Genomic DNA, 27651 nt, shown 5'->3' on the forward strand with positions numbered 1-27651 from the left:
TTCAGCATTTAGCTCACCTTGGGCCATACGAGGCTACAGTTTTGAGACAGGCCGTCAAAACGCAGGCTGGGACTGCACCATATGATCATTTTAAGAAGTATTTCTTTCTTATGAAGGCAGACAATCTTTAGGCTACAATTCATTTTACTATGCAGTAATAATAAAATCTAACTAGATAAAAGTATATTTCGCCATTTCAGGTTCTGGCACCTGCAAAGGTTAATGTAATTGAATGGCTATCTTAATAGCTAAAAAACTAAAATACAACAATCAATGAGCGACTCAATGTAACATCACATTCATTCAGGATATAAGCATGCTTGTACAGAGATAACCAGATAGCTCCTCAAACCAAGTAGAACATCACATAGTAGCCAGCCAATTGATTGTACTATATCTATAAGATAGTAGCCCTGAAACATCAATTCAGCTCTAAATTTTGCTCCAATTCTTAACAAAGTTATGTAAAGCGAATATTAAAAAAATGGAATTGTTGACAAGAAGATTATTTCCTTGACAACACCTAATTTCCTGGCAGAGAAATATCAAAAGAAAACACCATATGTGCACGTAATCTGACATATATCCAGCAGCCAATGTTTAATTTTTAGTTTAGTTAGATACTGAATGTAAGGTGAAACGTCCCATTATACAAGAGGATTAATGAACCAGGCAAATTAAAGAAGAAGAAAAGAAATTTCTCAAAATGCTTCTGAATAGTTTTTTTAGACTATCCTTGCTCAACAACTAAGGGGCTGTTTGGATGGTGACCAACACTAGCCTTACCAAAAAATTGGTCACGCCCACGATATTTCGCTAGCGTTTGGTCTGGTACCATTTTTGGCTCGCCATCGTCGACTTGGGCGCGCCCGCGTACCGTTTTCGCCAACTCGCGGGCGAAACAGCGGCGCGGAAATCAGCCGCCAAAATATTGGCTGCCAAATCTGGCGCGAGCCAGCCACCGTGATATAAAAGGCACGATTGATTTTTCCCCACCTGTTCGCCACTTTCCCCATCTCTCTTCTTATCTCCATGCACAGAAGCGCTCTCGATCCAATCACCGGGCGGCCGCATTCTGCGTCGGTGCCAGCTTCTCCGGCGGCCGGCGGCCGGCGACGCTGCTCCACCTCTCGCCCTCCTCTCCCAGTCAAGCTACGCTCCAAGGTCAGCCACTGAAATCCCCATCCAACACTACTCCGATCCCCTTTTCTATGGTCTGATTTGTGAGCTCAAATCCCCATCATCCCCTTATGGATGTATGTATTGTATGGAGGTACTACTTGCTAGATCTGAGAATTGCTTGCTGAATCCTCTTCCCTGTTTGCTGGAAGTAAAATTGGAATGGGACTCCCGTGCATGTTGTTGGTTTGCTACAAGTAAAAACATATGAGACTCTCATCCATATTCTTTGTTTTTTTTGTGGGTGATCCATGTTCTTTATTTGACGCAAGTCAAATCACATGAGAATAATGATGTTAATTAGTTAATTAACCTGGTATGGTTCTGAAAGTAGTATGGTCTGTTCTTCCCTTTTTGTGCCATATGTATGGTCTCTATTTTTAGAACATTAAGGTGGATTTTTTGAAGTTGGATATACATAGTTAACTACTGAGACATGCTTCGATTTTTTGTCCATCAAGTTGTATTTTTTTTACAAGTTGTGCATCCTTGGTACTGGTTAGAAGCAGGTTTGCTTTCTAGCATGTATCTTTTAGCAAGTAATCATTTGTAATAATGTACCAAGTTAGCTCATTCATATTTTTGTACATTTCATATTGACCCAGATGGACATGGATCAACAAAGATATTATTATTACAACATGTTGAAGCGGAGAACTCTCTGTGTTATTGTTGTACTCTTGGCCCTCTGGTATAGAAGCAGAGATGGTAGAAAATTTAGAGGTAAAGGCAGGAAGTATGGTCCATTAGTTCAGAGAGACATCTACAGAACTAATGTACTAATTAGGCTCTTTGACACATCGGATGCAACATGCATCAAGCAATTAAGGATGACTCGAGCTGTATTTTACAAGCTATGTAACAGGCTTAGGCAGAAGGAGTTGTTAAGTGACACATTTCATGTTTCGGTAGAGGAACAAGTTGCAATGTTCCTATACATGGTCGGTCAGCATCACACAAATTCATCTGTTGGATTTTGGTTCTGGCGATCTAGTGAAACAGTGAGCAGATATTTCAATATTGTCCTGCGTGCGATGGGGGAGTTAGCACGTGATCTAATTTATATTAGATCGACGGACACACACACAAAAATCACTAGCATCCCGAACAGATTCTACCCGTACTTTGAGGTAATCCTTAGACCATAGATTTTTTTACTGATTATACAAGATCGGCCTAGCCCAAGCTTGACATGAACTTCCCTTTTTCATATTCGTAGGGATGCATAGGGGCACTAGATGGCACTCATGTTAAGGCTTGTGTTCCTGCTCACATGGTGGACAAATTTAGGGGCCGCAAGTCATATCCCTCCCAAAATGTGCTAGCAGTTGTTGACTTCGACCTTCGGTTCACATATGTTCTAGCTGGTTGGGAGGGCTCTGTCCATGATTCTCTTGTGCTAAAAGATGCCCTCTCACGTCCAACAGGTCTGAAAATACCTGAAGGTACATATACAACTTAACATACATGTTTGTCATTGTGGCGTTCCAACTTGACCTCAGCTCACCATTAGTGCAACATGGTTGTAGGGAAATTTTTCTTGGCTGATGCCGGGTATGCTGCATGGCCGGGGATATTGCCTCCTTATCGTGGTGTTCGTTACCACCTAAATGAATTTGCTGGACCCCATGAACCAACTACTGAAAAAGAATTATTCAATCACCGTCATTCATCACTTTAGGACCACAGTTGAACGAGCATTTGGGGCTCTTAAGAGTCGCTTCAAGATTCTTACTCAGAGGCCCTTCATACCTTTAAAATCTCAGATTAAGGTGGTAGTTGCTTGTTGTGCTTTGCACAATTGGATATTAGAAAATGGTCCAGATGAATATGTTGTGGATGAGGCGACATGGTATGCCAACCTCCCAAGGAGTAGTGGACGGGTTCGTGATGAAGAGGCTGACATACGTGAGTGGGCTGCCAAGCGTGATTTATTAGCTCAACAGATGTGGGCAGATAGAGAGAGTGCAAGTGACAATTGAAGGATGTAGTGTTTTGATTTTGAAGCTACAGATGTCGAAGCTTGTAGTGTATCTTTGATGTATTTTCATGTGAGGGAACAATTGAAGGATGTAGTGTTTTGATTTTGATGAATTTATGCAACTTATTTTATCATTGTAAGATTGTCTGACTTATTTTAGTATGTAAGCTTCAAGTGTTGCTGAAGATGGGTGTTTGTATGCTGGTCGGGACTATGCTTCTAGTGCATTTGTTTAATCACTTTAAATGGTTTGTGTTGGTGACCTATCTGCAGGTCATGGGGAAGCAAAAGCTCACTATAAAGACCGAGGAGGAGTCAAATCCTCGTGAGAAGTACATAACCTGGACTGACGAGGCGACAAGGTTTATGCTTGATTGGTACATTGAGCTTCGTAAGGACAAACCTGCAACTTTCAAGTTCAAGAAACAGCACCACTTGCACTATGCTGATGCTTTGAATGGCAAGTTTTCTCTTGGTGTCACTCAAACCCAAGTGGACCGACACTACCGGTCATGCAAGGAGAAGTGGGGCTGGGTGCGTCGCGCCATGGCCAATAGTGGCAACGGCTTTGACAGGATTAATTTCACATTCACACTTTCTGAGTCAGAAAAACAAAACCTAAGTGTAAGTTTGTATTACTGTGTTCTCTTGCTTCTATCATAGTCTAATATGAAAATAGGTGGATAGGCTGCTATTGTCCATATATGTGCTTCCTATTCATTGTCCTTTATTGTGATTGCTTAGTATTTTACCATCTTTTTCTTTACCTTATGTGCAGAAAACTGCAGTCAATTATCTTACTAGACCCATCAGGTTTTTTAATCAATTGCAAGAGTTATTCTCTGACCAGTCCCATGCTGATGGCTCGCTTGCAACTGACCAAACCACTGTCAATGTGGATGATGATAGTGATGACAGCGAGGAAGTGAGGGAACTTGAGGCCAATCTAATTCCAGTTGACAGTGATGAAGCTGACTCTGACACTATTAATCGTCATAGTCCTAAAGTTGACTTGGAAGGCAATTCTTTAAACAAGAAGCGCAAGCACGTGTCATCTTCACCTTCCAAGAAGCCAACTAAGGGGAAAGCAAACAAGAAGGGCAAGATATCTAATGATGATATGGCAGCCAGTATCAAGAAGCTAGCTGACTCTCTTGCATCTCCTATTGTTTCTGTGCAACCAATGCCACCTACAGATCCATATGCAAACCTTTGGAAGCGGATAAATGCCCTTACCATACCAGCTAAGGATAAACTTGAGATTGTAGCATATCTATCCAAGCCAGATCAAGATATCTTTCGTAGTTACCTCAACTATGCTGATGAAACAATTCTTGGACAGTGGGTCCTTAGCTTCTTCGAGCCTCGGTTTCAAGAAGATGGTGGCAATGGTGGATCTGCAACTGCTCACTGAATGGCCACATGACTAGATAGAGATTGCGGCTTCCTTTTGTTTACCGCTAGGAGCATGGGTAACATACATCATGCATATTTTGTCTATATAGAGCAGGCTGGGTGCATCATATTTTGTTTATATGGAGCAGACTTGGTGCTAGTCTGACTAGTATGACTTACTTGGTCTGGTAAAGACTTGGTTACTATGTGAATTTTATTTAGCCTCCTTGATGATTAATCTGATGTATCGAACAATATGAGTTATCTAATGTATTAGTTGAACCATGTCATTGTCAATTTATGAAATGCATGCTTACAGTTTGTCTCTCTGTGTGCTTCTAAATTGAAAATTTGTATTAATGTCATGTGATATATGTGAGGTAGTGTCTGATGCTGATCACTTTTTGGCTGGCATGCATTTTGGAACCAAACCAAACACAGTCCAATCAAGGTTGCCAAATATTTGGCTTCAAACCAAACGCTGGCCAATGGTTTTGCCAAAAAGTTGGCAAGTGCTATGGGCTACAAACCAAACAGCCATAACCTGCCAATTTTTTGGTCTTGCCTTCAAGTTGGCCATGCCAATAATTTTGTAGGGCTAGATGGGGCACAATCCAAACATACCCTAAACACTGATGTTGACTTATTTAGTGAAGCTTGTAGCTTCTTTTTCAAGTGTATCTCTTCAGCAACTGAGCTCTTTTTCCTGCAGGCCATGATTATTTGTAACAAAACACGGGAGGGCTGCCCTTCCAACAATAGAAAAACATTATATCATACAAAAACTTGCCAAGAGCAAGCGCAAAAGAAAAAAACACTAAGCCAATTACTCCAAGAGGAAAAAACAACTACTCAAATAGTCAAACCTGTCCTCAACCAACACACCAGCTGCCTAATGGAAACAGCAGAACTGTGCATTGATCATTGCCAAACTAGAGTTAAAAGTTATTACTTGGTCAAGTAGAAAGAACAAAGAATAAGAGACTGGAAAGATTATACAATTTTTCAAGCTATCAAAAGACTTTATGTTTACAATGATCACAAATCATCAAATCAAAATGCCAAACTTCTTTACTGTTTTCTTATTTCCCGAATACGCAGAACTCATGTTTACAATTATCACAAATCATCAAATCAAAATGCAGGAACAAACTTGTTTGTGTGAAAAAGAAAGAAACAATAAAATCACCGTGTTCTTCTTCACCAAATTCTTCCTCTTCCGTTAGGCAGATCCGTGCACAGTGTGCTAAGATGATACACATATTAGAAAACAAATACGATGTATTACAGAGACTGAGGAAGCTAGACATAAAGGAGAGGAGCACCTCCAGCCACGGCGTCTCCTCTTATGTCTCTCTCCCCCTCTTTGACATGCCATTTAGCCCCTGCCTATCAACAACCATCGGTCCCTGGAGATATGCTTGCTATCTTGCTTGTGGACACATCCATCCGTGTTCTTCTTGCACACTGCCACTGGGAGAGTTGACAGGGTCGTAAGAGGAGGGGCTATTGTATTTCACAAAAACTCACCTGTTCCACTCAGGCACTCAGACCATACAACATTGTCAGAAAATCATTAAGTGGTATAAAACTGCTATGGTACTACATACTGTTATGTTGCACCGGTAGCTATATAGATTGATAAGTGGCACGCCTAGGAATGGCTCTAGCGATATAATTTCTACTGCAAAATTAATGACACAATAATCCTAGTTTTTATGTGAAAATTAATGATGACACACAAGCAGCTCAAAATTGATAGGGTTCCTACAAGTATGTGAGTTATTTAGTTCCAACTCCCACATGAGGTATATCTACTTTAAATCAAAACATAGATGATAGGAAAGACAAATGCAATGTAAGCAGAAATCAATCACATCACTGTAGCCCAGAAATCATTTTTTTTATCTCTAGAAGGAAATGTTAGCAGCACCTCCAGAATCATTATTAAGTACATAGTAACAGACTAATGATGTTTGGAGCAGCTAATAGATACAGTAAGTATGGCCTTCAGTGATAGAGCAAAAACTTTTCTGAATAATAGATGTATATTTGCATATGGTGCATCTGATGAAACAAAAGTACAACCAAACAGTAATCTTGAAATAACAATCTGCAAGCTCTGAAAATTAGAAATGAAAATGAAAATTATTGGGGCAGGCAAGATTCTACTACATGTACGACTGCTACGAACTAGATTGGGGACTGAAGCAAATGAAAATTATTGGGGCAGGCAAGTATGGCTACATAGTAGTACATACCCATGTAACATACCTGATGACAGAATGATTAGTAGTAGAGCTCGAGGACGCTGGTTGTGGTTGCCTCCCGCTTGCCGGTCACGTTGTTAGCCACTCGGGTCCCTTCAACACCACCATCCGGAGAACCCAGATCCATCAGACATTAGTCCAATTGGGAGCTCGAGGGCACCTGAGCGAGCAGATTGGGGTCTGTCCCGACTGATTTAGCGGCATGCAACTGAATATGGAAGGATGGATCTGGGGACGAGGAGGACGGATCCGAGGAGGCCGTGCTCGAGGAAGCTGTCAACCATGACGGCGGCACATCTCACCAGCGGGGCACACCAGGACGCCCCAATCGCCCAGCGACCACCCCAGTGTCGACACCACGCCGCCGAGCAGCACGGCGCTCCGCGAGCAAAATCTCGCCGTGCCAAATCACGGAGCACGACGCCGCCGTATCCCCGCATGTTGTTCGCCGTCGATAATCTCGAACCGTTGGCAACCTTTTTTTAACTCAAGAAAAGAAAAGGACGTGGATGGAAGGTGGAGGGGAACGTGGGCACATAAACGTAAAATTAGATAGATACCGGTGTAATTTTACAGCCTGGACGCTGGCTGGTGCGGCTTAGTGCGTGGCCTCCGGCTCGGTAGATGGACTAGGGTGAGAAATAAGTAATTCCTCACCCAGGGTGTCTAATAGAGTATATATATATATATATATATATATATATATATATCCAATTTGATTGTTCGAGCAAACATATTAGATAACTTTGCAAAGGTCATGCTCTTTAGGAATAGAGATATTCCCAAACCACAATAACTTACCGTCGTGTCCTCATTTCTTGTGGGTTGCTATTTAGGCATGTAGACGCGCTATCATTTTTGTATCAATTGATGCTCATTTTGATTACGTGGCTACCTACAAAATATAAATTAGTCTAACCCTGAATAGACAATACAACCAATTTTTACTAGGGACACTCTCTGGGATACAAGGAAACTGTTTTAGTCGATTTTACAAATGGAACCGACTGGGATGCTTAACAATTCCAATTGGTTCTAAGGGCTGAATAAACTGTGGTGGAGAATTTTTTGAAGTACTTATGCAACCTCTTACAAAAGATGGAGTATCAGCTCTAGTTTGACATTGTCATGCCGACCAAGGGTTGTGTAATAGAATAACCTTCTAAAGGCTTGCTATGTACATCTACTTGCGTCCATATTTATAAGGCCCTCTTAGTTTGGGTCCAATTTTGACTACAAATTCAACTAAACACATATGAACTACATGTCAAAAAATTATACCGAAACCTCTTCTGAATACAAATCCCACAGTGTACTTTTTATAGCATATACCTCATATTTATTAGTGGCATAGATGATCACAATATTATCCAAAATATGAGGAGGCCCAGTAAAGCCAAAACGAGGGAGTAGTTTATGCTAACAATTTTGATTCATTTATTAGATAACCTTGCAAGGACATGCTTTTTAGATATAGAGAGTTTTCCAAGGGTCGCACATGAACTTTTTTCCTCTCTTTGATTGGGCAAATTATCATACCACAAGAACATAAAAAATAGTACTACTATGCACTGCCAGCTTAAATCTAACAGATGTGTACACATGCATGTTTGACTGATCATATGATAATGATAGATAATATTATAGGGAATTTGTTCTAATATGAAATTTCTCGTATAAAATGAAGTCCAAAAGAACTCTTCATTTCATATATATGCACTGCAAATCCTAACTATTATAAACACTGTTAACGTATTTTACGAGAAAAATACATATGATTTTTTATATCCAGTAAATCATTGAGAAGACAGATTAGATAACTTTGCACAGCTCATGATGCGTTTTAGACATAGGGAGATTGTCAGATCACAGTAACAGATAAAAAAGCATAGGAGTACAGTCTCATTGCAACTTAAATCAACCTTATTTTTGTGCCCTGTTTGACAAATAATTGATATGAAAATGAAAGACAATATTCTGTGAAGTTGGTTCTCATGAAATTCCTTGTGTGAAGTGGAGTGCAAAAAATTCTTAGGAATCAAAAAAGATGGATTGCGAATTCTACAAATCAGATATTCCACACACGGGATAAATCATAAGGATTACAAATCGGGCTAAGAAACAACGGATTTAGTTATACATATATATTATCAATATCTCCGCAGCCGCTAGATATATAACATGATGGATTGCATTCCTGCTTAGAAAAAAACATGTGGATTGGGGAAGCTATACTTTATAGGTTGAGACAAAATAGAATAGTGCATCCAACAGAAATTCGAGACACACTATATATAGCCATGAATATAGTCATGCAAGCACTTTTGGGTCCCATCATTACTCCCTTCACTGCGTACCGAGCGTCAACCACTGGTGGAAAATGCTCCGATTGCCAATGTCCTACTGGTCCTGGAGTAGGGTAAGGGTGCCCTCTAAGAGGTTCACATGGAACACACGGGATGTGGCTGCTGCGTGACCGGCATGGTTCTCGAACCTACGAACCACTAGCAGCATCCCTGCGTCAACAGACGGCACCAGGTAGGACCTCACGTGTAAGTATAACTGACTAGCCTGAGTAGCCTCCTGCCTGGCCGCGTACACGAAATGAGGCTGCGGCTCGAGCTCCAACTTCAGCACGTCTCCGGTGAGGGACGGGACGTAGAAGCGACCACCAAGGGAGAGGCCGCCCTCGCCATCGAACAACGGAAGCTCGTTTGGGGCGAAGTATCGCCACTGCCACACAGCGTCGCCCGGCCTGGCGTACTTCACGACCATATGAATGGAAGACAGCGCCACGAGGAGCACCACCGTGGGAGCGAGAACAGCGTCGTCCTCACCCTCGTCGTCGTAGATGATTCCTGCGGCCTTGATATCCCCTGTCATCTTAACGCCGTTCGCCCTAATCCAGAAGAAGGGAGTGGGCAGGTCGGCGACGGCTCCTGTCACCGGGTTGAACATGCACACCTTGTGCGTGCCCGAGGCCAAGAGCAGGCAGCCCTCAGCGCTGGCAATGACTTGACCATGCTCCTGAGGGATCTTGACCCGGATGGAGGCGCGGGTGAGGACATTCACGAACCTGGCTTGCTCTCCTTGGATCTGCAGCAGCTTCCAGTGGCGTGGGAAGAAACGCGGATTCATGCCCATCAGCTTCGGGTCCGTGACGGCCTCCCTCCACGGCTTGACAGTTCTCAGGCGGACCAAGTCCGTCACGTCGCTGCGCAGCAAGATCTCGGCCACCTTGCATACGAGGTCGTGCGGGAGGTCGTCCCAGTTCCCCTCATCGGTCATTGGGATGATACTGCAAATCGATTCAGTGGATCTACGCTTAGCTTAAACGGAGCATAATTCGAAACCAAACACGCGTGCATACAACATATTCACGAGATGAGATCTAAGGAATTGGAATCAGCCGAATTATCAACAAGGCAAGTAGAAAATAGATCCGCAAGCAAGAACATCTAATTAATTTACGGACCTTTCATGGCCGCCGTCGGCGGCGCCGGGAATGAAGCCATAGACTGGCCGGCCAATCGCCGGTTCCATAGAGGAAACGGCGGCGGCTACAGGGAGCTGCTTGTCCCTTGGATGGCTGCGGCTAGGGTTTGGGCTGGCGATTGAAGAGGGCCTGGGATGGATTGGATTAACTTATACGGTGGCGGGCATGTAGAAATGGAAAGGAGGAATGGCGGGCAAAACGCGCTGGCCGCCATGTACAAATGGAAAGCAGGAATGTCGGGAAAAACGCGGAGACAGGGAGGTGGTACGAACAGCTAGCACACCACATTAATGTATACTTAATTTCTCGTGAGAATTAATTGCCGCGCCCTCAGCCATTGGATGCCCATCCAACGGCCTGTCCAGCTTATATGAATTACTAGGTTGAGACTAGGAGTATTGTGTCACGCGCCAGGAAAACAGATTGAAGGAGAGACAGGTCGGAGCATGCTGACAAGTGATAGAAACTTTCTTAAACTAACATTCTATAGGTTTTCTTTCTCCCTTTGATTTCAAAACACATTATTTCTCTCGTTTGCGCACGCAAAATCAATTCTAAGATGATTTCAGTCATTTTAATGGGCAGCGAGCCCATTGAAAGGACGCTGAAACATATGCTTAAAAATTTCTATCGGACGGGCGAGCTTCAAGTAGGGGGCTCGGAATGGGCCAACTGCTTAAAATGTTTAATTGAATGAAGTACGACATAATTGTTAATTCTTGAAAAGGCCCTCGGCCATTCCCGTGTCGCACCGCTTGGGCTACTCGGGGGGCATATATACTCAGCTCACCGCCGGAAGCCCCCTCTAGCGCCTCCTCTCCTCCGCTACTGTCGCGAGCCCTTGACGTTGTGGCGGTGGCTCCTGCACACCCCCCCCCCCAAAGGCGGCATGGGGAGAACTAGGTGGCTGCAGTAGTCCGATCGGCGGGTCGGCTAGTGTCACAGGATATAGTGGTGTGGGCGCGCGTACTCCGCGTCTCGGCGTGTGGGGGACATCACCGCTACTGTTGGGCCTGCTCGCCGACGCTTGGCACTACTAGGGAAACTTATAGGTAGACGCTTACTAGTGGCGCGGGTTTATACCCCTCGATACTGCTACTTACTAGTAGCGCGTGTTTAGTAGCGCGGATTTATAACCCTCGCTACTACTAAGTGGTCTCTAACGTGCCCCCCCGGGACATTCCATAGTAGTAGCGAGGGGTATAAACCCGCACTACTACTAAGTTGATAGTAGTAGCACGGGTTTATACCCCTCGCTACTACTAAGTACAAGGTAGGTGAAGTCCCCATATCCTCGGTTGAATCCCTCCTCTCTCACTCACTCACTCTCTCCCCTCTCTCCATAGGCTCTCCCATGGTGGTTCTTCCTAGGCACACCTCCTCCTCCATGGCGCCCATCTAGTCCACCTCATCGCGCCGCTGGCATGTAGGAGCTCGCCCATCTTCCGCCTCACATCCATGCTACCACGACGGAGCACCTCAGCACCGGTGACCAGCCCCGATACGCCCTCCATCTCCTTCCTTTTTCCCTTGTTTCTCTTTTTCCCTCTCCCTCTCCCTCCTGTTTTACTCACCTCCCATGCCCATGCCTGCGCAGGTTGCCGACATGGCCAACCAGGAGCTCTCTTGCCTTGGCCACGAAGAGAATCCTCACACCGTCATCTTGCTCTACACTGGATCTCGTCCCTCTCCAAAAGCCATGGCCGGATCAGGTCTGCCGCTGCCTGTCCACACCTCCGGCAACCCCTGTCGTCGATGCATCGAATAATTGACACAATGCATGGGGTCAAGATTTTTTTTGGTTTTTGAAATTAATAGTAGTAGCGAGGGTCAGACACACGCTATAGATAGTTAGTAGTAGCGTGTGTGGAACCCGCATTACTACTAACACACGTATGAGTAGCGTGGGATGCACCGAGCTACTACTACCAGTTAGCTGTAGCATCGTAGTAGTAGCGCAGGCACCCGCAATACTACTAGCTGTTTAACCCACGCTACTACTAGGATTTTTCCTAGTAGTGTGGGCGTAGTGTGTGCAGGCTCTTCCCTCGATAGCGGATCTAGCTGATGTGCCTCGATTCATGCAAGGTCACGGCTTGCGCACGTGTGGGTGACCTTGGGTGGCGGTGCGCTATCCTCGTCCGATGGTTACCACGGTTTATGCGCTGGAGGGTTTGGTCTACTCGGATTTGAATCAATGGGTTCAGATCCGCTCGTTGGTGGGCGGAGTGTGTCCCTGCTTGGCCGGGCTAGCAGTCGTGTGTGGTTGGTGACTTGGGTGAGAAGGTGGTGGGAGGGGTGGTGGCGCCGTGGTGTGCGGTCACATGAGTGCAAGTGTGGGGTGTAAGATCTTCTGTAGTAGCAAGGTTGGAGGATGGTGGCACATGGCGGTCCGCACTTGGAGGTGATAGCGTGGCTACAATGGCGGCATGAGGGATCATGATGGTGTTGCTAGCTGTGTGGGTGGTGGTGACATGATGAGCATGGTTGATCACCGCCAATGGCGGTTTGGCTGGATAGGTTGTGGCGATGATGTGTTTGGTGAGCTCTGGGTGAAAACCTAGCTCGACCCCAGTCAATGCCAGCCTCGGCAATGTTGACGTGAAGTCCCTCCACCTTGCCTTGTCATCTTGGTCTCGTGCTTTCCTGGTAAAAAACTAATCTTCGTCCTAGGTCGAAACATCCCTCATTGGCGATCCTCGCATCATCCCCTTAGGGGCGATGGCTTGGAGGTCCGGCCTATCGTCAGTTGGTGATGAATCCTGCAACTTTGTTAGCTTCATCATCAGCTAGGGATGGGTGCGTCCTAGGGGCCGGTGTGGAAGTCAAAGCGGCAAATCCTGAAGTGTCATGTGCTTGGCTTAGCCCCTTGGGCGGCAATTTCATCGACTAGGATAGTTAGCAGCTTCGAAGCTTGTGTAGAAGTCGGAGCGGCGGCTCTAGAGATCTCCATTGTGATGGTGTTGGTGTTGGTTGCTAGGTCAATGGAGTCATAGACTTGGTTGGTGCGCGGCCTCGCGATCAGTGTGGACGTTCGAGCGATCACTCGGAAAACCAGTGTTGGGTGGTTGGGTGTCGTCTCTTGTCACTTAGGTGGCAGTGTCGTCGGCTTGATTTGTGCGTAGCCTCAGGGGTCCTTGCTCTGGCGTGATGCCGCAACTCCAGAAAAAAAGGAGGAAGGAAAGAGGAGGGTAGGAGGAGGAAGGAAGAGCAGACAAGGTGAGGACATAAGGGAGAGAGGAAAAGAGTAGATAAGGAAGACAGAGAGAGAGAGAGGGAGGGAGAGAGAGAGAGAAAGAGAGAGAGAAGGGTAAGGCACTCGTAGCCTTTGGGTCTAAGCAAATCTAACGGCTATAATGCGTGATCCGTGGGAGCACTATGTTAGACCAATCCGAATGCAGCATTTGCAAGCCGGCTACATGGAAAAAGATAATCGGCTTATAATTGGATAAGCCGGGTGCAAAACAAAAAAACACTCAGCAAACATATTTTTTCGATTTTTCTTTTTTCTTTTTTCTTTTATTTCTCCTCTTATCTTTTTCGATAAGGGCTAAACATACACTCATCAACATGAATAGGATTTATAAATTTTTTTCATGTATTGATATTATATTTTCGTACCATTTTCACTTAATATCTGGAAATGCGCTCATTCGCTTAATATAGCAAACGAATTCCGAAAAGCGCCCAATTTTGACATGAATCATGTAATGGAGGATCTTGTGTGTAGAGAAAAAAAATCAAGGCCAACAGTAAGTAGTGGTCACATTGCCATGAAACATGATACATGTTCCCTCCTGAAACCATGTATCTTCCTCGAAGATGGTCTGGTTTCCTGTATAATCCCAAAATTTTCTTAGTAGCTGAATAATCCAAAGAAGAAGCATTGGTAAGATAGCAGTGCTTGTGCACGTTGATCACATACGGAGAATTTAGATTTTCTAGACATGACATTACTTTTACTTTCATCTTGTCTACTTTTTTGTCGTATGCGTCATTACGTAAAATGGTCTCCTTCGGTACTCCGAGCGAAATGTGAACTGGATGCGTTGACATAATCTTATATCATACCCGTAAATCTGTGTACGGATAAACCTTGTGTGCATGCAACTTCAGATAAAAGCCAAGATTGTACTTACAACTTTTATGCCAGACTACTCGGCACTGTTTATCTGCAATGCTAGTCAGAAAATTACTGACACCTTCCTATGTGATTAGTGCTGGTAAAAAAAACAGCGCGAATCTCGAAGTTCCTCAATCATACGGTGACTACGTGGGTGGCATCTATCCCCGGTGGCATGAAACTGTTTTTTTTAATTAGGTAAGTTTGCAAGGTCATGCTTTTGAGACATGGGGAGTGTGCTAAGGGTGGCACATGCACGCTTTTCATTTCTTTGATTAGGCGAGTCATCATATCAGAAGAAGAGAAAAAATAGGAGTACCATGCCATGCTAGCTTAAATCGAATAGATTTAATTATACAGACATTTGACTAATCATACGATGATAGAAAATATTCTCGGGAGTTTGATCAAATGAAATTATCGTATGAAATGAAGTCCAAACGAAATCAATTCATATGGACTGTAAATCATACAAATGGTTGTTTATAAGAAACAGTACATATGCATTAGTAGAAAACGGGCCTTTAGTTCTGGTTCGAGAGGGCCATTAGTCCCGGTTCTAGAACCGGGACAAAACAAACGGGATTAATGCCCAAAACCTTTAGTCCCGGTTGGCTTATGAACTGGGACTAAAGGAGCTCCACAGGACAAATGAATTTTTATAAGAAATAGTACATATGATTAATAATATCCGTTGTAAATGTTTGAGCAGACATATTAGATAATTATGCAAGGGCCATGCTGATTCTAACAGAAAATATAAGACTAAATTGCCCATTTATCAAAATGTAAATTCTAACTTAAATCAAACATATTATGGCCATTTGACTGAACGATCGTATGGAAATGATAGGAAATATTATGTGAAGTTGCATAAAATAAAATTTCTCGTAAGAAAGGAAGTGCAGAGGAATACATAACTAAGCTCAGACGAACGGTGAATCCTACGTACAAAACGGGACATTGCACACGCGTGGATAAATCATAAGGATTAAGTACAAATCCTGAACTAAAAAACAGTGGATTTATATAGTTGTACATATATTATAAATTTCTACCTAGATAACATAGATTGCATTACTGAAAACATAACATGGATGAGGTAGTAGCTAGGTTAAGAGTGGAAATAGAATAGTCCATCCAAGTGAAATCTTCGTGTCAAACACTCATACTCAGTTGTTGTGGTACATTCACGAAGATTCTGTTATACATGTTCCAGGAAGAAATCGATCTCAAGAAATTGATAAATAAACTAAAAGGTTTACACGATCAAACTGGAATTAATTAACAACTGAAAGCAAATTGTTCAGTAGCAGACGATAGCCATACATTCGCCAAAATCGAAATAAACATACAAAATCTCTCATCATGTGAGCACACTTTTCCCTGAGATCTAGTATAACTAGCACACTCTCAATGCGTGCCTAGCGTCAACGACCGGAGAAATATGCTCCGACTGCTGATGTCCTTATGGTCCTGCAGTCGTGTAAGGGTGCCCTCTGTGAGGTTCACCTGGAACACTGCATTGCACACGGCTAGGTAGCCAGCATGGCTCTCGAACCTACGAACCACCAGCAGCATCCCTGCGTCGACAGACGGCACCAGGTAGGACCTCAGGTTCAGGTGTAAGTGACTAACCTGACCTGTTGCCTCCTGCTGCGTGGCCGCGTACACGAAGTGAGGCTGCGGCTGGAGCTCCAACTTGATGACGTCGCCTGAGCGGGTGGGGACGTAGAAGCTGCCGCCCAGGGAGAGGCTGCCATCGCCGTCCAACAGCGGAAGCTCGGCGCCGTCCCCCTCGTCCTGGGCGAAGAAGAACTGCCACTGCCACATGGAGTCGCCGGGCTTGGCGTAGAGGACCATGTCGGCAGAAGACGCCGCCACGAGAAGCACCACGGTGGGCGTGGGAGCTCCGCCGTCGATGTCGTAGATGATTCCTGCGGCCTTGAGGTCTTGTGAAATAAGTGTGGTGTGGAGATTAGGTAGGCTGGCGACGGCTCTGGTCACAGGGTTGCACAGGCGCAGCTTCTGCGTGACCCAGCCTGAGGGTGAGGCGAAGAGCAGGCAGCCCTCGGTGCAGGCAAGGACCTGCCCGTAGTGCCGAGGGATCTTGACCCGGATGAAGGCGCCGGTGAGGACGTTCACGAATCTGGCGTGCTCACCTTGGCCTTGGACGAGCATCCTCCAGTGCCGTGGGAAGAAGCGCGGATTCATGCCCATGAGATTCAGGGCCGTGACTGCGTCCCTCCACGGCTTGACGGTTCTCAGGCGGACGAAGTCCGTCACGTCGCAGCGCAGCAAGATCTCCGCCACCTTGCGTACGAGGTCGTGCGGGAGGTCGTCCCAGTTCGCCTCATCAGTCATGGGGATGATACTGCAAAGAAGATTCAGTGGATCTACGCTTAACTTAATTTGAAACAAAATATGCATAAATATTCACGAGATGAGATCTAATGAATTGGAATCAGCCGAATTATATCAACAAGGCAACCAGAAAATCGATCCAACATCTAATTCACGGACATTTCATGGCCGCTGGGATGATTCTGCAAATCGATTCAGCGGATGAGATCTAAACAAGCATGCATACAGCATATTCACTAGATGAGATCTAACATACTGAAATCAGCCGATATTATATCAACAAGGCAACAAGGAAAGAGATCCACAAGCAAGAACATCCAATTAATTTACGGACCTTTCATGGCCTCTGGCGTCGTCGCCGGGAATGTTAACCTCTGGTTCCATGGTGGAGGCGGCGGCGGCTACAGGGGGCTTCTCGACCAGTCCCATGGTTGGTGGCGCCTAGGGTTTAGGGCTGGCGGCTTGGAGATGGCCGGGGTGGATGGGATCAACTTATACGGTGGCGCCCATGTAGAAATGGAAAGGAGGAATGAGCCAAAACGCGGAGAAGGGAAGGTGGTACGAACAGCTAGCACACCACATGATGTGAATTAATTTCTGGTGACAATTTCTTTGCCCTCAACCGTTTGATGCCCATCCTATGGCCTGCCAAGCTTCTACTGATGATTCGCTGAAGACTAGGAGTATCTGTCACGCGCCAGGAAAACCGATCCAAGCAGATACAGGTCGCAGCATGCTGTACCACTGATAGAAGCTTTCCTAAAGTAAAAATCTATAGGTTTCCTTTCTCATTTTGATTTAAGAATACATTATTTCTCTCTTTTGCGCGCGCAAAATCAGTTCTAGGACGATTTTAGATGCATTTCAATGGGCAGCGAGCCCATTGAATGAACACTATAAAAAACGTATGTTTTGAGAATTTCTATCTGCGACCGCTTGGAAAAAGCGGGTAGCCACCTCAAAGAAAATCAACGACTAAAAAAAAAAGAATTTCTATCTGCTAGTCCAGCAAGTGTTGCCAATATATTTGATCATTGTTGGACGGTATTTCAAATAGTTTCAAAACGCTAATAAGGGTGGGAGCGTATGCCTTACATTGGTCGCTTCGACTATGTAGAAATGATTTGATTTTTAGTGACAATAATGTTTCTCCTTTGCAGGTTATTTTCCGTTGTACACACTCGCTTCGTACATGGTTTACGCTACAACGACCACAGACCAATCCAGAACCGGGACTAAAGGCCGCGGCCACGTGGAGCTCCACCTTTAGTCCCGGTTGGTAACACCAACCGGAACTAAAGGAAATTTTATGAAAAAAAAATTGAATTTTTTTTTGAAATTTTTTTATTTTCAAATTTCTGAATTATTTTAACCTCTAATCTGTAATCAGCACCCCTCATCACTGCTCAATTTATCCTCTAATCTCTAATCACTCTCATCATTCCAAATCATCTAACTTCCCGAACGATCACCCATCCTCCCACTCCCCCAGCCTGAGCATGCTTAACTTCCGGATTCTATTCTCCCTCGTTTCCAAGTCTGCACTTGTTGTTTTCCTGACAATAGTAAGATGTCAATCCTATTAACCCTCAGGAATTTTGCTTGAGCATGAAGTGACACATTTCACTATTTGAGTTTCAAACTATTGTTTTAAAAAACAATAATTATTTAGAAAACAATAGTTATTTTGAATAATTGGTTTGACCATTGTTTGATCATAGTTTGACCATAGTTTGACCACAGTTTGACCAGATTTGACCAAAATTCAAAATAACTGAACAAATTATTTAGTAACACTAATATTCTAGAATAATTGGTTTGACCATTGTTTGACCATAGTTTGACCACAGTTTGACCACAGTTTGACCATAGTTTGACCAGATTTGACCAAAATTCAAAATAACTGAACAAATTATTTACTAACACTAATATTCTAGAATAATTAGTTTGACCATTATTTGACCATTGTTTGACCATAGTTTGAAATATTTTCCTTTTTTTCCACTCTAGATCTTAAAAGCCCCGTAACTTTTTTTCTGTTAGGTTTTTGAGGATTTTGAAAATGTTCAACGGGGTTCCCATATCCGTAATTTGGAAGTAACTTTTCAAGTAGGTGATTTTTCATATAAAAAACTTTTTCATCCGAGTTAGTATGCAAAAGTTATGCCCATATTTACAAATTCCAGAGAGATTTTGCAAATAAAGTCGAAATTAACATTTGCAAATTTTCTCAACAACTAGACCACATATCACATGGGAAACTTATTTTCTTTTATTTTTTTGACATTTCCATCATTTTCTTTTATTTTTTTTAAACTGAAAAGGCGATCCAAGGGGGGTAGAGTTTGAAAATGGGACCTTTAGTACCGGTTCGTGGCACGAACCGGGACTAAAGGTCTCAACCCCATTAGCACCGGTTCGTGCCCCAAACCGGGACTAAAGGTCTAATCTTTAGTCCCGGTTTGAGGCATGAACCGGGACTAATGGGCATCGCACCCTTTAGTCCCGGTTTGAGGCACAAACCGGGACTAAAGGGCACAGGTGAACCGGGACTAATGCCTTAGCCGCACGAACCGGGATAAATGCTCACATTAGTCCCGGTTCGTGATTGAACCGGGACTAATGTGAATATTGGCCCGGAACCATAGCCTTGTTTTCTACTAGTGTGTGTGTCCTAATTATGCAAAGGCCGGATGTTACTTGTAATACTTTATATCGGCTTGATGCTACATTTGAGATAATAAACTTATTCTTTATAAAGAAAAAATAATTTTTATCTAAGAGTCCAGCTGCAAGAAAGCTCTGGACGAAGGTTTTCTTCACATGGCCCCTGAATATAGCAAACTGTTTGCAATGTTGATTTGTTAATTCCTTGGGCCATAAAGCTGAGCTTCAGACAGCTACGGAGGTTCTTATTGCAACATGGCTGGCACCGCCCCAGGATCGATCCACTTCGGCTTTCGACATAGGCATAGTGTTGCTCTATAGGAGTCTACAATGATCGATTTATCGGTTTTGTTGCATTTTCTATTGTCAGACTTTTGATGTTTGGCTATGTGTGTCGTAATTATGCAGAGGCTGGATGTTACTTATAATATTTTATATCCACTTGGTGCTACATTTGAGATAATAAACTCGTTCTTTATAAATGAAAAATAATTTCTATCTAAGAGTCCAGCAGCAAGAAAGCTCCGGACGAAGGTTTTCTTCACATGGCCCCTGAATGTAGCTGACTGTTTGAAATGTTGATTTGCATAATTCCCTGGGGCATGAAGCTGACACTAGTAGAAAAAGGGGCAAATCTGAGACACATTAGTGCCGGTTTGATTTTGAGCCGGCACTAATATGTCCATTAGTGCCGGTTCCAACGGCTAGCCGGCCGTTCTCATTAGTACCGCTTCGTGGCGAACCTTTAGCACCGGTTCTTGCCACGAACCGGTACTAAAGAGAGTGGTGGCAGGATGTTGTCAGTCTGGGGCCCGTCCAGCACCTTTAGTAGGTACTAAAGGTCGACGTACATAAACCCTTCATCCACCCGAGCCACTCCGTTCTTCCCCTTTCCCCTCACTTCCTCTGTTCTTCCCCTCTCTTCCTCGAACTCCTCACAAATTTTGCCCAAAATTTGTCAAGATTTGAAGGGCCCCATCCATTCAAATGATCACAAAGGTTAGCAACTTTATCCTTTCAACTCTCATTGCTAGATTAGGTCTTGCAATGCTTTGTATAGTGATTAATTTGGGAGGAATTATATTTGCTAGTATTTGATTTATATGCAATTTGAGGTCAAAATAACACTTAGTTTGCATATGTAGGTGTGGTTTACTTAGTGCCTTCTAAATCTCTGTCGTAACCACCGTCGATCGCCCGCACCGTCCCGTCGCCGGCACCACCTTGTGGTGAGGCTCTTGTTCATGAATGTTTTACATTACCAAATTGATGTTTGTGTGATTTGGATATATAGTTACTCGTGTAATTATCTTACCCGTACGTTGTTTGTTATACATAGTGCCATGGTTTTGATATCCGTCCCCGTCGGCCCTCGTCCTTATTATGATTCGGATGTGGTATATTCTCTTTTAAAACTAGTTGTTGCATTTCGTGTTTATGAAAAATTATGCCCGTCAAGTTGGCATAGATATTTTTATCTAGGAGGTATGTGAACCGGAAATTCCAACCGACCCTATTGTAGAGAGGTTAAATTTAGTTGAAAGAGAAAATGAGTATTTGAAAGAAAAATTGAAAAGAATTGAGGGGGAGAAGATGGAATTGGAGTTGCATGTTGCCGATGTCGTCGATGATCACAAGATCAAGATGGAGAAAATGAGGTTGAAGATTAGAAAGATTAGAAAATATGCCATTGATAGTGTGGCTTGGTATCATTATGCTGTTGGATCAATTGTTACCTTAGTTGCGATCTTGATCGCATTTGTTGTTGCATTTAAATTCTTTAGCTAGAGAGTTATTTGTATGTTGCATTTAATTAAGTGCTGTATATGAACTTTATGTAAGAACTTGTATTAATTTGGTCTATTCGGTGTTGTGTAATGAAGATGAGCCAACAATGGATGTATGATGACCGATGCTCTCCCGAGTTCATTAATGGTGTGCATACTTTTCTGCTTGCCGCTGAGGCAAACAGGCGGGCGGATGGTTTTATGCCTTGTCCATGTGCTGGCTGTAAGAATGGTCACAGTTACTCTACATCAAGAACCATTCACGGCCACCTATTTGAGTCCGGTTTCATGCCCCACTATAATGTTTGGACCAAGCACGGAGAAATAGGGGTTATGATGAAAGACAATGAAGAAGAAGAGGACGACGACGGCTATCCTGGCCATGGGTTCCCTGAATACGATGATACAACAATGGGGGAAGAAACTGAGCCGGCAATGCGGGAAGAAGCTGAAGAAGAGGCATCAAATGAGCCCGCTGATGATCTAGGTTGGGCCATTGCCGATGCAAAGAGAAAATGCGCAAGTGATCTGGAGAGGACGAAGTTGCAGCGCATGTTAGAGGATCACAAGAAATTGTTGTACCCGAATTGCGAAACTGACAAAAAAAAGTTGGGCACAACACTTGAATTGCTTCAATGGAAGGCAGAGAATGGTGTATCTGACAAGGGATTTGGAAAGTTGCTGGTAATGATAAAGAATATGCTTCCAAAGGACAACGAATTGCCCCAGAGTACGTATGAAGCAAAGAAGGTTGTCTGCCCTCTAGGATTAGAGGTGAAGAAGATACATGCATGCCCTAATGACCGCATCCTCTACCGCGGTGAGTACGAGGATTTGAACGCTTGCCCGGTATGCGGTGCATTGCGTTATAAGATCAGTCACGATGACCCTGGTGATGTCGAGGGCGAGCGCCCCAGGAAGAAGACTCCTGCCAAGGTGATGTGGTATGCTCCTATAATACCACGGTTGAAACGTTTGTTCCAAAACAAAGAGCATGCGAAGGCGATGCGGTGGCACGCAGAAGACCGTAAGAAAGACGGAAAGTTGAGAGTACCCGCTGACGGTTCGCAATGGAGAAAAATCGAGAGAAAGTACTGGGAGGAGTTTGTAGGTGACCCAAGGAACGTATGGTTTGGTCTAAGTGCATATGGCATTAATCCTTTTGGGGAGCAGAGCAGCAACCATAGCACGTGGCCTGTGACTCTATGTTTGTATAACCTTCCTCCTTGATTGTGCATGAAGCGGAAGTTCATTATGATGCCAGTGCTCATCCAAGGCCCTAAGCAACCCGGCAACGACATTGATGTGTACCTAAGGCCATTAGTTGATGAACTATTACAGCTGTGGAATGGAACAGGTGTATGTGTGTGGGATGAGAACGGACAGGAAGAATTTGACCTAAAGGCGTTGCTGTTCGTGACCATCAATGATTGGCCTGCTCTCAGTAACCTTTCAGGACAAACAAACAAGGGATACCGCAGATGCACGCACTGTTAGGATGATACCGACAATATGTATTTGGATAGTTGTAGGAAGAATGTGTACCTAGGACATCGTCAATTTCTTCCGACAAGGCATCCCGTAAGAAAGAAAAGCAAGCATTTCGAAGGTGAGGCGGATCACCGGACGAAGCCTCGCCACCATACTGGTGCTGATGTATATGATATGGTCAAGGATTTGAAGGTAATCTTTCAAAAGGGTCCTGGCGGACAACCTGTTCCAAAGGACGCTGACGGACGCGCACCCATGTGGAAGAAGAAATCTATATTTTGGGACCTGCCATATTGGAAAGACCTAGAGGTCCGCTCCGTAATCGACGTGATGCACGTGACGAAGAATCTTTGCGTGACCCTGCTTGGCTTTTTGGGCGTGTATGGAAAGACAAAAGATACACCAGAGGCACGGGGGTTCCAGCAACTTATGCATGGAAAAGACGGCATACATCAGGGTCAGGCCAGCTATGCTCTTACCAAAAAAGAGAAGGAAATCTTCTTTGAATGCCTGCTCAGCATGAAGGTACCGTCTGGCTTCTCGTCGAATATAAAGGGAATAATAAATATGGCAGAGAAAAAGTTCCAGAACCTAAAGTCTCATGACTGCCACATGATTATGACGCAACTCCTTCCGGTTGCATTGAGGGGGCTTCTACCGGAAAACGTTCGATTGGCCATTGTGAAGCTATGTGCATTCCTCAATGCAATCTCTCATAAGGTAATCGATTCAGAAATCATACCAAGGTTACAGAATGATTTGGTGCAATGTCTTATGAGTTTGGAGTTGGTGTTCCCACCATCCTTCTTCAACATCATGACGCACGTCCTAGTTCACCTTTGCAAAGAGATTAACGTTTTGGGTCCTGTATTTCTACACAATATGTTCCCCTTTGAGAGGTTCATGGGAGTCTTGAAGAAATATGTTCATAACCGTGCTAGGCCAGAAGGAAGCATCTCGAAGGGCCACTAAAATGAGGAGGTCATTGAGTTCTGTATTGACTTTATTACTGACCTTAAGCCGATTGGTGTTCTTGAATCACGACATAAGGCCATACTGGATGGAAAAGGCACGCTAGGAGGGCATCAAATAATATGTATGGACGGGCATTCTCTCACTGAAGCACACTACACAGTTCTACAGAATTCCACCTTGGTGGCTCCGTATATGGAGGAACACAAGAATTTTCTACACTCCAAACACCCGAAGAAGTCTGGCGACTGGATTACACACGAACAAATGAGGACTTTCGCCGGTTGGTTGCAGAAACATGCCCTGAATGATGGCGATATTCAAAATGACCTGTACTCGCTGTCCCAGTTACCATCTTCGAATATATTGACTTTCAAAGGGTACCAGATAAATGGGAATACATTTTACACGATCGCCTAAGATAAGAAGAGCACCAACCAAAACAGTGGTGTCCGCTTTGATGCAACAACCAACACGGGAAAGGAAACATATTATGGTTACATAGAGGACATATGGGAACTTAACTATGGAGGTGATTTGAAGGTTCCTTTGTTTCGGTGCAAATGGGTCAATATGATACGAGGCGGGGTAACTGAAGACCCGCAGTACGGAATGACAACAGTGAATCTCAACAATCCTGCATATGCAGACGAACCATTCGTCCTAGCCAATGATGTGGCGCGGTGTTTTTAAGTGATAGACATATCTACCAGGCCAAGAAAAAGAAAAGATAAGGAAGCGAATGGATCATACGACGAGCCAAAGCGCCACATAGTTCTTTCAGGAAAAAGAAACATCGTGGGAGTGGATGACAAGACAGACATGTTAGAAGATTATGAAAAGTTTGATGAAATTGCTCCATTCACAGGGAATATTAACCCGAGCATCCAGTTAAATGATGAAGATATTCCATGGCTACGGCGCAAAGGGACACACGCGAAGAAAAAGTTTCACACCCAAAGATCTGGGATGTGATCGGCTTCACTATCATCACTTTCTTCTGTGTTTCACACCCAGGAGGGAATCTCTGTAATAGTTAGGGTAGTTATGTGTTTTGGCATTTGAAACACGAAGAAATTTTATGTGCAAACAAATTCTTTTCATGCATTTACTGATTTTTAATTAGATAAGTCAAGCTTTTTAGACATGGGGAGTGTTCTAAGGGCGGCACATGCACGCTTTTCAATCCTTTGATTAGGTGAGTCATCATACTTCAAGAAGAGGAAAAAAATAGGATTACCATGCCATGCTAGCGTAAATCGACCACATTTAATTATACTAACATTTGACTAATCATACGATGATATAAAATATTCTAGGGAGTTTGATCCAAAGAAATTGATCGTATGAAATGAAGTCCAAACGAAATGAATTCATATGGACTGTAAATCGTCAGCTTACAAACGAATTTTTAAAAGAAACAGTACATATGATTAATAAATATCCATTGTAAATGTTTGAGCAGACATATTAGATAATTATCTAAAGGTCATACATAGAGAGATTTTAACAGAAAATATAAGACTACAATGCCTATTTAACAAAATGTAAATGCTATCTTAAATCAAACGTATTATGGCCGTTTTACAGAATGATCTGATAGAGATGATAGAAAATATTATGTGAAGTTGGATAACATAAACTTTATCGTAAGAAAGGAACTGCGGAGGAATACTTAACTAAGATCAGACGGACTGTGAATCCTACGCACAAAACCGGACATTCCACACCGGGAATAAATCATAAGGATTACGTACAAATCCTGAACTAACAAACAGTGGATTTATATAGTTGTACATATATTATCAATTTCTACCCAGATAACATGGATTGCATTCCTGGAAACATAACACGGATGACACAGTACCTAGCTTAAGAGTGGAAATAGAAATAGAATAGTCCATCTAACTGAAATCTTCTTGTATACTCTGTGGTTGTAGTACATTAATTCATGAAGAAGTTTCTGTTATACATGTTCCAGGAAGAAATCGATCTTGAGAAATTGATAAATAAACTAAAAGGTTTACACGATCAAACTGGAATTAATTAATAACTGGGAGAAAATTGTTTAATAGCAGACGATAGCCATACATTCACCAAAATCGAAATAAACAGATCAAATCTCGCATCATGTGAGAACACTTTTCCCTGAGATCTACTAGTAAGTAGTAAACCACCATGTGATCAAAACATTCTCAGCGCGTGCCTGGCGTCAACCACCGAAGAAAAATGCTCTGATTGCTGATCTCCTTGTGGTCCCGCAGTTGTGTAAGGGTGCCCTCTGTGAGGTTTACCTGGAACACTGCATTGCACACGGCTAGGGAGCCGGCTTGGCTCTCGAACCTACGAACCACCAGCAGCATCCCTGCGTCGACAGACGGCACCAGGTAGGACCTCAGGTTTAAGTGTAAGTGACCAGTAGCCTGCTGCTGTGTGGCCGCGTACACGAAGTGAGGCTGCGGGTGGAGCTCCAACTTGAGGATGTCGCCTGAACGGGTGGGGACGTAGAAGCTGCCGCCCAGGGAGAGGCTGCCATCGCTGTCCAACATCGTAAGCTCGGTGCCGTCCCCGTCGTCCTGGGCAAAGAAGAATTGCCACTGCCACATGGAGTCGCCGGGCTTGGCGTAGAGGACCATGTCAGCGGACGACACCGCCACGAGGAGCACCACGGTGGGCGTGGGAGCTTCGCCGTCCACGTCGTAGACGATTCCTGCGGCCTTGAGGTCTTGTAAGATAAGTGTGGTGAGGAGATTGGGTAGGCCGGCGACGGCTCTGGTGACCGGGTTGCACAGGCGCAGCTTCTGCGTGCCCCCGCCTGAGGGTGAGCCTGAGGGTGAGGCAAGGAGCAAGCAGCCCTCGGCGCAGGCAAGCACCTTCCCGTACAGCCGAGGGATCTTGACTCCGATGAAGGCGCCGCTGAGGACATTCACGAACCTGACTTCCTCACCTTGGAATTGCATCTGCAGCATCTTCCAGTGGCGTGGGAAGAAACGCGGATTCATGCCCATGAGCTTTGGGGTCGTGACGGCGTCCCTCCACGGCTTGACGGTTCTCAGGCGGACGAAGTCCGTCACGTCGCTGCGCAGCAGGATCTCGGCCACCTTGGATACGAGGTCGTGCGGGAGATCGTCCCAGTTCACCTCACCAGTGATTGGGATGATACTGCAAACGAGATTCAGCAGATCTACGCTTAGCTTAATTTGAAACAAAACATGCATAAATATTCACGAGATGAGATCTAACGAATTGGAATCGGCCGAATTATATCAACAAGGCAACTAGTTCGCCTAGTCGGTCGTTGGGATGATACTGAGAATCGATTCAGCGGATGACCTCCAAACACGCATGCATACAACATATTCACTAGATGAGATCTAACAAACTGGAGTCAGCCGAGATTAAAATGTAAGTAGATGAGATCTAACATACTAGAAGAAGAATCTTTCTTGTACTTGTTACTAGACATGACTTGTGGCATGTAAGTAGATAAGAGTAAACTCTTGGCAATGTAAGAAGAACTTTTCTTGCGAAGATCATCATTGATTGCCTTTAAAAACACATGCTCTTGCTCAAGGTTGAGCTTTTCAAAGTGTAACTTCTCATGAGTCTTTAAAAGTTCACGATGATCTTCCAAGATAGTTTCATGAGCTAACTTAAGAGTGTTTATTTATTTAGTTAGGCGCTTAATCTTCTCCTTATCATTGTCATTCGTTTTATCTTGATTAGCATGATTAATTGACGTTTCATCATAGTATTCATCACTACAGTTGTCAACAAGTAAACCACCATCACCTAACAAGTCATCTCCATCACTATTGAAATCAACATACTCGGGGTGTGATACCTTTGGGCCTTTAGCCATGAAGCATCTTCCAATTCGTTCATTTGATGAGTCAAATATGTCATAGGAGTTGGTTGACACAAGT

At 44.0% G+C, this 27651-nt stretch overlaps 1 protein-coding gene across 2 annotated transcripts; it reads left to right on the top strand.

Annotated features, from left to right (window-relative positions):
* Positions 1–753: 753 nt before the first annotated feature.
* On the top strand, positions 754–4840 carry LOC119361937. Of its 2 annotated transcripts, none has more exons than XM_037627110.1 (3): positions 754–1164; positions 3434–3784; positions 3939–4840. In XM_037627110.1, the coding sequence occupies exons 1-3, from the start codon at positions 1033–1035 to the stop codon at positions 4572–4574; spliced, it is 1119 nt and encodes a 372-aa protein (XP_037483007.1). In that variant the 5' UTR covers positions 754–1032; the 3' UTR covers positions 4575–4840. The 2 variants fall into 2 exon arrangements, with proteins under 2 accessions (XP_037483007.1, XP_037483008.1); XM_037627111.1 differs by lacking the exon at positions 754–1164 and adding an exon at positions 2568–2624.
* Positions 4841–27651: the final 22811 nt, after the last annotated feature.

Source organism: Triticum dicoccoides, chromosome 2B (genome assembly GCF_002162155.2).
Source record: "Triticum dicoccoides isolate Atlit2015 ecotype Zavitan chromosome 2B, WEW_v2.0, whole genome shotgun sequence".
Classification (NCBI taxonomy): domain Eukaryota; kingdom Viridiplantae; phylum Streptophyta; class Magnoliopsida; order Poales; family Poaceae; genus Triticum; species Triticum dicoccoides.

Coding starts and splice junctions, on each gene's coding strand:
- LOC119361937 (XM_037627110.1), top strand. CDS start 1,033: ATGCACAGAAGCGCTCTCGATCCAATCACCGGGCGGCCGCATTCTGCG. Junction 1,165..3,433: donor CAGTCAAGCTACGCTCCAAG/GTCAGCCACTGA, acceptor ACCTATCTGCAG/GTCATGGGGAAGCAAAAGCT. Junction 3,785..3,938: donor CAGAAAAACAAAACCTAAGT/GTAAGTTTGTAT, acceptor CCTTATGTGCAG/AAAACTGCAGTCAATTATCT.